At 28.8% G+C, this 13505-nt stretch overlaps 1 protein-coding gene across 1 annotated transcript; it reads left to right on the plus strand.

Annotated features, from left to right (window-relative positions):
- Positions 1 to 1576: 1576 nt before the first annotated feature.
- Positions 1577 to 5026, plus strand: KVR01_011037 (uncharacterized protein; the record flags this gene model as incomplete). Its single annotated transcript, XM_044782156.1, has 4 exons — positions 1577 to 3283; positions 3368 to 3687; positions 3756 to 4433; positions 4517 to 4892. The coding sequence occupies exons 1-4, from the start codon at positions 3188 to 3190 to the stop codon at positions 4890 to 4892; spliced, it is 1470 nt and encodes a 489-aa protein (XP_044640184.1). The 5' UTR covers positions 1577 to 3187.
- Between the last annotated feature and the right edge of the window lie 8479 nt (positions 5027 to 13505).

Here is a 13505-nt window from a genome sequence, read left to right on the forward strand (position 1 = left end):
ATTATTTTATTATTTTATTATTTTATTATTTTATTATTTTATTATTTTATTATTTTATTTATTATTTTATTATTTTATTATTTTATTATTTTATTATTTTATTATTTTATTATTTTATTATTTTATTTATTATTTTATTATTTTATTATTTTATTATTTTATTATTTTATTATTTTATTATTTTATTATTTTATTATTATTATTTTATTATTTTATTATTTTATTATTTTATTATTTTATTATTTTATTATTTTATTATTTTATTATTTTATTATTTTATTATTTTATTATTTTATTATTTATTTATTTATTTATTTATTTATTTATTTATTTATTTATTTATTTATTTATTTATTTATTTATTTTATTATTTATTTATTTATTTATTTATTTATTTATTTATTTATTTATTTATTTATTTATTTATTTACTTATTTATTTATAAAATAAAATATTAATAAATAAAATATTAATAAATAAAGTTAATATAATATAATATAATTAAATATAAAGTAATATATTAATAAGTTAAATATTAATTAAAAAAAGAAAGTTTATTTATATTAAATATTAATTAATTAAGTAAGTTAATTTTTTATTTATATATATTAATTTATTAAATTAATATATATTTTATAAATTATATTAAAATAATTAATAAATAAATAAATATATAAATAAATAAAATAAAAAATATTAAATTCCTTTATAAGTATTAATAAGTTATATATAAAGTATAAATAAATATAGGATTAGGTAAAAGCTTCTGTAAAAATAGGAAAACTTTGACTCCCGAAGCTGTAGACACCCCTTGCCCAAGTGGTTATGACACTGATTTCAGAAATAACCCCATCCGAAAGGGACAATTAGTCAGAGAGCCGTGGAACAGAGCCGCAGAGGCTGGCTACATGATTCTATGTTCTATGTACCTAGGTACGAACTATCAGCGATAGGTATGCCACTTGTCATTGATGGCCACTTGGCGTTTGGACGGAAGCAAAGGTCGCGGGCGGATGACGTTGACGGTCTGCACGGGGACATGTGGAGGCGAACAAAAAAAATACAAATAGCCCATTAAGAAGAAGACGTCGTCGTCAGTGCCAAGCTGTCAACCAGAGCTGTCAAGGGTAGCTGGGTACCTAGGTACCTAGCTAGCGGTCGATCCACTCGTGAGGTGCAAGCACCTGGGCAGAAGGACCGAGGGACACGATTGGGAAGGAGGTACGCTGGTACGGCAGGAGGTTGGCAAGGGTTGGAAGGAGCAGGAGGCAAGCAAGCAAGGACAAGGCCCCAAGGCTGAACCCCACTTCGCCCAGAGATAAGCTCCCTGCCCACTAGGCCTGCTAGGCCGGAAGCGGCTCGGGGTCATTCGACGACGTCTGAACCATGCAAGCCATGCAACCAACTACAGCCGTCGACTTCCTTTTTCGCAGACCATATCTCGAGCCCCACAGCTTCACCCGGGTACTTGGGTACCTAGGTGCCTAGGTACTTGGGTACTTGTCCTCCGGCCGGGCCAGTCGAGTGGTTCCTGCATGCACGCCCGTTGACGCGTGAATGTCACGCCGAGCCCAGACACCCAGACACCACCGACCTTGCTGTTGTGTAATATGCGAACGTCAACAAAGACTGGCAGAGGCGCAGTCCTTGAACCTTCGACGTCCCTCTGGGCCGGCGTGTGCCGGTCGTGGTTGGTCGGTCGGCCGCGAGATAACGAAGGATTTCCGGCACAACCCCCGGTCTCTTGAGCTGTCGGTCTCATTTCACACCGCGCGGCATCGACGAGACTGCGAGAGCAGCCACCCTGCCAATCCGGATCAGCTGCCCCTTTGCAGCCCAGCCAGGCCAGGCCGCATCGCTGGTGGGTGGCGTCAAGCCTTCCATCTCGTGGCTCGATAGCCCCGTGCTGACGGCTGGTGCGATGGTGGGTTGTATCCTCCATCTACGGAGTACATTTCACAGACATGCAGACATGTGCGTCCTCCGCATCGTTACGCCGTCAGCTTACGCGATGGCTTCCGATCTGGCGATCCGGCAGTGCACTGGGCCACTGGCATTGGCCAATCCGCCAGCAGCTCGACCTCGGGGTTGACAGCCGGCTCAGCGACTCCCTTCGACTCCCTTCGACTCACTTCACCTCGTCTTGCCGTCTTGCTCTGATCCCGGCCTCCTTGGTCAATTTCCGGCTGTCCTGCCTGTTGGTACACGTCTGCAGCGTGGCCCATGTCTCACTTCTGCCAGCTTCCTAGTCCGGCCCGCCCCAAGCACTCGCACTCGCGTCCACTTCAGCCGCCGGTCCTTTTACCCTGCATGGTTTCTGTTTCGCAAACATGCCATTCTGCTATTCTGCCGTTCTGTACCAGCCTGATGTCTCGTGCCGTCTCTGCCATGGCCATATCTTGTCCAGGTAAGCTGGCAAGTCATTCCCGTGGCCGGCTCCTTCGTCTTGTTACTATGTATGAGTCCTGATAAGCCAGCAAGCCATCCATGAAAAGGGCATGTGGGCCGCTTCACTAAACCCCGTCTGATCCGACGTGTCGGATCTTGACCCTGAACACCATTCGCAGAGCTGCTGGATCCCAGGTATGACAGGACCCGCCACGCTCAGGTGGGACATTGTCTATACACCACCACGCAGCCTGGACCTGTACGCATCCGTGGAGGGGACCCGCTGCTTATCGCTCCCCAGCCGTATGGCCGAGCGAGCAATGTGCTCCCTTCTCGAGGCGAGGCTCCCCACCCAGCTGGCAGGCCAGGCCAACAAAGGGCATCCCCTTCTCATTGGACCTCTGCTCCACTCATATCTGTGCCACATGGTCTGTCCAGGGTCCAGATGCTATACGGAGTACCGGGTACGCTGCACAAGGCAGACCGTCCAGGCCGTCCTCGAAATTGCCCTGCGCCGAGAGGACATCCCATCGGCTGCGCCAAGTCTGCGTGCGTCTTTGCCCGGGCCGCGCTGAGACCAATGTTCCGCTCTTCTATTTATCTACCTGCACACCCACTCCTGCGGTCTTCCCCAGGCCGCGGTCCTCTGTCTGTTCCTTTTCCTGTTGCGTTGCTGCTTCTTTTGTCGAGAGCCTGCAGCGTTTCTTTTTGTTTTTCTGCCTGTCAACCCTGCTTGGCACTGCTGTGAAAAGCAGCTACAGCTTTATTCAACACCCCGGGGCACGCACAAGCCGCCAAGATGTCGGCTGGACCTCTTGAGGAGTACACTGGTCTGGATGGTGTTGCCTACGAGGGAGGCGACTCGCTGGTAGACGACCTGAACGTTTACTATTCAGTAAGTTGTACCAGTGGCTTCCAATCTATTCGATCCCGCAATATTCCACCGGAGCATTAGACCTGACCGACTCTTGTCAATTAGTCAGGCGACTTCGCCTGGATCCTCACATCGGCAGCCCTGGTTCTGCTTATGATCCCTGGCGTGGGCTTTTTCTACAGCGGTCTTGCTCGTCGAAAGTCTGCACTCGCCTTGATATGGCTCTCCTTGATGAGTATAGCAGTCGTCGGGTTCCAGTGGTTCTTTTGGGGATACACCCTGGCCTTCAGTCACACCGGCAGTGCCTTCATCGGTGACATGTCCAACTTTGGCCTCATGAAAGTCTTGGGCCAGCCCAGCGTGGGAAGCAGCAAGATCCCCGACTTGCTATTTTGTCTGTACCAGGGCATGTTCGCTGCCATCACGTACGTAACTTGGGCCCTCTGGTATCATCACTTGGAACGTTGGGAAAGCTGACAACCCTTTTCAACAGACCCGCCCTCGCCATCGGTGCTGCAGCCGATCGTGGCCGAATGCTCCCTGCTCTCGTCTTCATCTTCATCTGGTCAACCATCGTCTATGACCCTATCGCTTACTGGACCTGGAACCCCAATGGCTGGTCCTTGAACCTCGGCGGTCTCGACTTTGCCGGTGGCACGCCTGTGCACATTTCCTCAGGCGCTGCCGCTCTTGCCTACTCCCTCATGCTCGGCCGGCGGACTGGCTACGACAAGACACACGGCCTACCGTACCGCCCGCACAACGTCACCCATGTTGTTCTTGGGACGGTATTCCTATGGGTCGGCTGGTTCGGATTCAACGGTGGTAGCGCTCTTGGTGCGAACCTGCGTGCAGTCTTGGCCTGTGTCGTGACCCACATCGCCGCTTGTGTGGGTGGCTTTACCTGGTGTCTGATGGACTACCGCCTCGAGAAGAAATGGAGCACTGTCGGGTTCTGTAGTGGTGTCATTGCCGGCCTGGTAGCCATCACGCCGGCCGCTGGATTCGTACCAACCTGGGCAGCTGTCATTTATGGAGTCGTCGGTGGTATTGCGTGCAACTTGGCCACCAAGATCAAGTTCTGGGTTGGCATCGACGACGCTCTCGATGTGTTTGCCGAGCACGGTGTTGGCGGTATTGTTGGAAATCTCCTGACCGGCCTCTTTGCTGCGTAAGCGCCTCTCCTCCCCCCACCCCCCGGCAGGTGACTGCCTCACTATGCTTGCTACAAGTGGCTGACTGACTCCTTACTAGCGACTATATCGCTCACCTTGACGGTGCCACTGAGATCGATGGCGGCTGGCTCAACCACAACTACATCCAGCTGGCCATTCAGCTTGCTGACTGTGTCGCCGGATTCGCGTGGTCCTTCGTTGTCACCTGTATCATCCTGTTTGTCATGAACCTGATCCCTGGCCTGAGCCTTCGCGCCTCGGTCGAGGAGGAGGAGTTGGGGCTAGACGATGCGCAACTCGGTGAGTTCGCTTATGACTACGTCGAGCTGAGCCGCACGATGAACGATGTGCTCGGGGGCTCGACCGAGGGGCATGCTTCCAGCCGGGGAAGTCTCAAGAATGCACCAGTCACTCCTCCCCCTGCCAAGAACGAACACTCCGAGAAGATGGTATAAAGGTGAGGTACAGACCGAGACTCAGCTGGGGTGGACGACTACTCAAAAAAGGAGAGAATGCGTTCGTGAGGATACTTGTCAGCCTGTTTGGCAAGTACGAAGTTCTTGATACCAAGTTATCTCTGTACTTATTCTTATTCTTATTCTTATTGTAATCAAATCACATGCCTTGGGTAGGCCATGTATGGGGGCATATGCACCTAGACCTGGCCACCTGCACCCAATTCATCACCGAAATTCAGTTACAAAGTTCATACTACGTGACCCCGAGCTCCTCTCACCGGCATGTCGTGAATTTGAGGCACATTGTGATGCCAGCGTGTCTCTTCGTAGAGAATCTCTTTAGCTGAAGGATACCAAGCGTTTCTCGCTGCCATCTTGCGCCAGGTGATACACCCGACGAAGGCTCCAATATATCACAACATGAGAAGTCTAGCTACCAATCCTTGGTCAACTCTTATGCCGTAACAGACAAGTTGCCAAAGCTTGTGTTTCCATTTGACGACTCACCATATAACAGAGCCTGTGAGATAATTTATTAGAGATCATGAATCCTTCTGTGCGTGTGCTTCGCTTTTAGAGTCGTTGACCGCTCATCCAAGCACCAAAGGCCCTCTGAGAAGCCTTGGGGGAAGACTAGGAGTGGCATCCCCATTCATACACAGTAGCTACATAGGTATATCTATTTAACCAGCAGGATTACTTTGAGGTGCAATGGATCTTACAAAACTGAGCAAGGCTAGCCAGGAAGCGTCAACTGGTGAGATTGCCTTACATCTAATGGCTTTGTTTTATTTTATAGAGAACGGAAATTTGCACACCTAAAATTGGAAGGTGTGCACCTATCTACTTACTAAGAAGTACTCTATATAAGATGACCTCTTGAAAGGGCCGGCTGGGGTGAAGGGGGTGAGCCCTAGAGTGTAAAGTATAGTGAAGGGCTGTGAGTAGGGCTGGTAGGTACGACCTGAGTTCTTAGAGGACTAACCAGCCCTGTTTATAGTTCCTTAATTGTAAAGAAGGCTTATTTATTGAAGTTATAAGGACTTTAAGGTTTTATACTCTAATTAGCTGAATAGTAGGGAGGGTGTATGCCTTCCGATTATAGATACGCGAATTTCCGTTCTTATTTTATATAGTGGAAGAAATTCTTAAAATATCTTTATTACACTACTAGAAATACAAGGTCTGTCTTTCCTTTCTGATAACAGTCTAGTTATAGTGTTTTATGATACCACATAGTAACTGTACATGCCAAGTTGGAGCCCCGCCAGGATACCCTGTGGGACCAGTTGACACATTGCGTGTTGTCTTTAAGAAAACCTTTACAGTTAAATATTCGTAGTATCACTCATCAAGTCCTGACTGGAGGCAAGCAGCTCAAAGGCGGTGACAGCCATCTATTTCCTCAAAGTGTCGAGACTGTGTTCTTCATAACACAATCGGGCCCTGACCGTACACCTCATATCGGGTTCAGTGTCTCGATTGATCACGGCGAGCTTGAAAGCCCGCACACAGGAGCTCACTTTGAAGTCCAGACCGAAACCAAACCCACCAAGAGCTACAAGTTGAGGTTTGTCGCACAGTCAAGAAGAGTCAAGAAGGCTAACCTCAAGGTTGGCAGGCTTCCAGGTCACAGTTCCGACAGCGATGAGTCCGAAACTACTGCGTCTTGACTCGTTGACACGAAGAAAAACAGTACGTTTCGTCTCAGAGCTCCTGTGTGATTTTCCAGCTTACCAATACGTTCAAAGTCGCTCTCAATATCACTTTGATCCATGCCAAATTTGAGCTGGTGACCTATCCACCAACTGTCGCTGAGGGACCCAACTATGACATCGTTCACAACGATGAGCCTTTCGATGATGGAACCACTGTATCAAAGATCTTATCCTCATCTTCCATCATTGCATACGTTCCCAGGACCTACCACGAGCCCATCAAGAATGCTCTCAGCCGCGGAAAGGCGAACTACATCGTCGAGGAGGATATTTAATTTTATATAATAGAATTAGAAATTATTAGCACCTTAAGAACTTGCTTAATGCCACGGAAAACTCACCTTAGCTAACTCCTAAAAAGAATATAGATGAAGAGGAGAGACTTTAGGCCGAGGTGGATGCAGCTATTACTAAACTGAAGAAATACTAGGCGTCGAAGGCTAAACTCCCTTACCTAGAACGGAGCGACGACCACGATCTGTTGCAGCTCCATGAAGCGAACTCTGTGGAAGCCGACTATAGCCCAGTCGGAGGCTATGAATTTTAAATTTCGATAAAGAAAAGGGGGGAACTCGGCGCGGCGGGAATAAAATAGACATAGAATTAAGGCGCTGCAAGCGCTGCAATGTAGATATAACTTTTTTATAATATTTTAATTAATAATATTATTAAAATAATACTTTTTAATTTAATTTATTTATTATAAAATTAAAATTATAAATATTTATTATATTATAATTATTATTATTAATATTATATTTTTTTAAAATATTAAATTTTAAATATTTATTATTATATAAAAATATTATATATATTTTTAAATATATATAAAATAAAAATAAAATTATATATAAACTTTAAATAATAATTATTTTAAAAGTTTAACTTTATAAAAATATTTATAAGAATTATAAATATATTTTATATATATATTTAAAATAAATATTAAGAAAGTTATATAAAAAAACTACTTTTTTAATCAATCTTTAAAAATTTTAATAGGGGTAATTTTATAGGGGGGGGGCTCTGCTTCGTTTTTCCGAGACAGTGGCTCCCTATCCTCCCCTACATCCTTCCATTAAGACTTCATGATTGGTAAAGCCAAGTGCAAGCAAGAGCTAAGTCCATCCATACCCACCCACTTCATTTATCGCATGCATCCAGCCAGTAAGCATTGCCTAACACTTTAATTCGGCCAATCCCTAGGTGCTAATAGTTTGTTAGTTAGTATAATTAAGGTCTATGATGTTGCGACCTAATAGTATAGGTAATGTTTATAATAGAGAACGGATATTCGCACCTATAAAAACGGATAGTACACTCGCTTATACCCTTTTTAAACTTTTTTTAAAGTTATTTATTAATATATAATAATATAAAATATTCTTTTATTTAATTCTATTCTTTAAGTATTTATATATATAAAATTAAAGTTAATAAAAATTATATTTATATTTATATTCTTATTTTTAATTAATAAATAATTATTATTTATTAAATTATAAGTTAGTTTCTAATAAAGTTATAAGAATATAAAAAATATAATTAAATACTTTATTTTTTATACTATAGTTTAATACTACTTTTTATACTTAGAAAAATTTCTATTTAAAATTAAAGGAAAAGTTAAAATATAACTCTTTTATAAAATTTAAGATTTACTATTATTTATAAAATATTAATTTTATAATAATAATTATAAAGTTAAATTTTATATTATTATAAAATAGAATTTAAAGGGTATTTAATATATATATTTTATATATTATTTATATTAGCTAGGTTTATATATATATAAGTAAAAAAATAATATTAAAAGTAATTAATTATTAGTAACTAACTATTAAGGGTTACTTAAAAGGTTTATATAAGTAAATATTTTTATTAATTAAATCTAATAAAAGACTATTATAACTATTATATTAGTAACTTTTTTATTATAAAAATAAAATATTTTAAATATAAATTAAATTTAAAACTTTTAAGTTATTAAAATAAATATAAAAAAATTATTTTATTATATTATTAAAAGTATTTAATTTATATATTTATTATAATTTTATATTTTTATAAAATTAAAATAAATATATTAATTTACTTATAAAAGTCTTTAATTATTATAAAATAAATACTTTAAAATTATTAATTTAAATACTTAAATAATTTATTTAATATATATATATAAATTTATATTTTATTATTATTAACTTAATAAATTTAAAGTTAAATTAAATTAAATATTTTATAGTATATTAATAAATTTAACTTAACTTAAAAATTAATAAAATTAATATATATTAAAAAAATTATAAAAATAAGTTTTATTTTAAAATAGGTTATACTTTTTATTATTAAAAGAATATAAATATTATAATTAAAAAATAACTTAAAAATTAATTTAAAAAATTTAAAATATTAAAAATATAGTTTTTAAATTATTTAAAAGTAAAGTAACTTTTATAATATAATTTTTAATATTAATATTTATTATAAAATTAATAATATAAATTTAAGTTTAAAAGATTTAAAGTTAAATAAAATAGTTTAAAAGTTTTATTTTAATTTAATATTTAAAAATTATTTTATTAATTTAACTTTTTACTTTTAATAGTATTATATATTATATTATAAAATTAATTAAAAATTATAATTTTATAATTATATTAACTTTTAATAAATTTTTATTTTTAATATAAGTTAACTATTTTAATTTATTAAATTTAAGTTAAAATAAATTTTTATAATTTATATATCTTTTAATTTAAAAGTTAGTTTATTATAAAATATAAGTTTTTAAGTAATTTATTAAAATTTATTTTAATAAATATATTAATAGGATTATTATTATTATAAATTTAATAAACTTTATAAATCTTTTATTATTTATATAATTAATAGAATATTATTATATTAATTATTAAATATTTTTAATTATATTAAACTTAATAAAATATTTATATAAAAGAAAAGTTAGTATAAATAATTAATAGAATAATTAATAATTTTAAATAATTAATAATTTTATTTAAAATAATTAAAATTATATTATTTATATTAAATTTATTTACTATTTTATTAAATTTTAAAGTAAAAATATTTTTAATAATATATTTATATTTAATAAAATTAATAAATAATATTACTTTTAAGTTATTATTTTATATTTTAATTTTAATTTTATTAATAAATATAATTATAAAGTTAATTTATAAATTAAAATTATTATTATTAGTAAATAATTTATTAATAAAATTATTAATTTAATAATTTTAAGTTAATAAAATAAAATATAGTTTATATTTAAGGTTATTAATTTATTAGTTAAAATATTTATTAAGTTTTTAATAGTTTATTTTACTTAAATTATAAGTTTAAATAGTAATTAAAAGATTAAATATAATTTTAAGTTAATAAATAAAAGTTAAATAAATAGTTTATATATATTATTTAATATATTTTTATATTTTATTTTTACTTTAATATTTATAGTTTTAAATTTATTACTTTATTTTTTATTTTATATAAATATTATTTTATTAATTAAAAATAAAATACTATTAAAGGAAAAAGTTATTTAAAGTTAAATATTCTTTAAGTTTATAATAAAATTCTTATTTTTAATCTTTTAATAAATAATTAAAAAAGTTTTAATAATTAAAATTAAAGTATTATTAATTTAAAGTAGTAATTTTAAAATAGTTTTATTATATTAAGGTTTAATAATTAAAAATAAAAATTAAATATAAAAACTTTTATATTAAATATATTATATAAAAGTAATATAATTTTTATAATTATATTTTTAAAGTATTTATAATAATTTTTTTAATAATTTAATTAAAATAATATATTTAAAGGTTAATTTAAATTATAAATATATTTAAGTAATATTTTAAAACTTAATTTATATAATATAAAGTAATATTAATATAAATATAATTATAAATAATAAATATTAATTGTTTTTAAATAGTTAAAAATTATATTAAAATAAACTTTTATTAATATTTTATATTTTAAAAACTATATAAAATTTTTATATAGCTTTTATTTTATTTTTAATTTTATATATAAGTTATACTTTAAAAATATAAATATTATTATATTTTTAAAATTATATAGTTTAAATATAAATATATTATAGTTAATTAAATTTATAATTTTCTTTTATTAAATATTTTAAATAGTTTATTAAGAGTAAAAATAACTTTATTAGTTTATAATTTTAAAATTAATTTATAATTATTTTTTTATATAGGAATATATTAATAAGTTAAGTTTTTAATTTATTTTTAAAATTAAAAATATTTATATTTATAAAGTTAGAGTTAAATAATAACTTAAATAAAAAAGGTTTAAATATAATTAAATTATTATTAAAAGTATTATTAAAGTTAAAATTAAAATTATAATAATATTTTAAATTTAAATAGAATAAAATATAATAAGTTTATTAAAAATTAAAATTATATTATAGTTATTAATAGTAAATAATTTATAAAGTTTTATTAACTCTTTTTTATATTATATTTAAATATTATTTTATAATAATAGAAAAAATATTAATTATATTAAGTTTATTATATATATTTAAAGTATTATTAATTTTTTATTTAATATTAATAATATAAATAATATTTATAACCTTTTAAATAGTTTTATTTATTTAAATATAAATAATATAAAGGAAAATTAGTATTAATTTAAGGGTATATTTTAAAAATAAATAAAGTTAAAATTAAACTATTAAAGCTAATAGTATTATTTATAACCTTAAAGTTTATTTAAAAATAATTTTTAAAATAAATTTTAAATAATTTTATAAAAGAATATTAAAAATATAATATAATATTATATAATAATATTTAATTTTATTAATTAATTAATATATTTTAATTAAAATTTATTTATAAATAATATTTAATATTTAAATTATAATATAAATTTAAAAATATAAAATTTATATTTATATTATATTAAATATAAATTAATAGCTTTAAGTATATATTAATTTAAGTTATATAAAAGCCTTATATATATTTTTATTAATAGTAATAATAAAAGTGTTTTATTTAAAATAATATAATAATATTTATAATATATAATATAAATAATTTAATTAAATAAAAATATTTATTATAAACTTATAGTTAAAATTATAATTATTTATTAAATTAAATTTAAAATATTTTATATAAATATATATATTTAATATTAATAATAAAAATAAAAATTATTTTAATATAGTTATATTTATTATATATTTTATATTTATAAAAATATTAAAAATATTTAATAAAAATATTTAAAGTATTAATATAAATATTAAAGTTTAATTTTAATAAAAATAAGTTAATTAATATATTAATTATTAATTTAATTAAAAAAATTATAAGTATTTTTATTTTATATAATAGAGTTTTTAATATTATTATTATTTTATTATATTATTTTATTTATTATATTTTAAAGGAAAATTATTAGTTTAATTATATTTTAAATATAAAATAAAAAAATATTAATATATTAATTATATAAATATTATTATTTTAATAAAGTTAATATAAATAATAATTTAAAAAAGTATATTATATTATTTAATTTAAAATAAATATTTATTTTATTAATATATAATATATTTAATATAATTAAAATATTATTATAATATAAAATAAAATATTAATTATATTTAATAATAAAATAAATTATAATATTAATATTAAAAGAATACCTTAAAATATTTTATATAAATATTATTTTTAATATAAATATTAAAACTAGAATATTTTATTATAAATTATTATTATAATAAAAGAATTAATTAAATAAAAGAATATTTAATTTATTAAATATAAAATATAAACTTAATTAAAATTATTATTAAATTTAATATTAGGTTAAATATTTTTATATTTAATTCTTTAAAGTTAATAAAGAATATTATATAGTTTATATTTATAAGTTTTTATTTTATTTTTTATATTATAAAGTATATTAATTAAAAGTATTATTATTTATTAAAAATATTATATAAATTAATATTCTTTTTATTATATATAAAGTATTTCTTTTAATAAATTTTTTTATAAAAATATACTTTTATAATTATTATAATTTTTATAGTTATTATAATTATTATAATTACTAAACCTAATATTTTAATTATTATAAAAGTTTTATTAAAATTATTATAAAAGTTATTTTTATTATAAAATTTATTATAATATTTATTATAAAAATTACTATTATTCTATTTTAGTTTATAAAATATTAATCTTTTTTTATAAGTTTAGTTTTATTTATAATAAATATATAATTTATAAATTATTATAATTAATAAACTTATAATAAAATATATAAGTTAAAATATAAAGTTTTAATTAATATTAAAGGTTTATAAAGTATTATAATAAATTTTAATATATTTTTAATTATATATAAAATATTATTTTAATAAATTAATTATTATAATAATTAAAACTTAATAATATATATTTAACTTATTAATTAATAATTATAATATTTTAGTTTTAATTTATTAAAATTATTTTAATATAAATTAATAAAAGTTAATATATTTTAGTTAATAAAGTAGTTTTAATAAATAATATTATTATTAAAATATAGTTTTACCTTAAAGTAAATTATTTAAAATAAATTAATTTACTTAATATTATATAAATAAAATATTTTAATAATATCCTTTAATATATATAAAAGTTATATAAAATTATATTAATTAAATATTTAAGTTTTATATATATTAAAAAATAAAATTTATTATTAAATATATTATAAATTTAATTAAAATATATTTTATTATTATAATAGTATTTATTAATATTAATTATTATATTTAATTTAAATAATTTATTAAAATATTTTATTAATA

The sequence above is a fragment of the Diaporthe batatas genome (assembly GCF_019321695.1).
Source record: "Diaporthe batatas strain CRI 302-4 chromosome Unknown Contig00014, whole genome shotgun sequence".
NCBI classification, from domain to species: Eukaryota; Fungi; Ascomycota; class Sordariomycetes; order Diaporthales; family Diaporthaceae; genus Diaporthe; species Diaporthe batatas.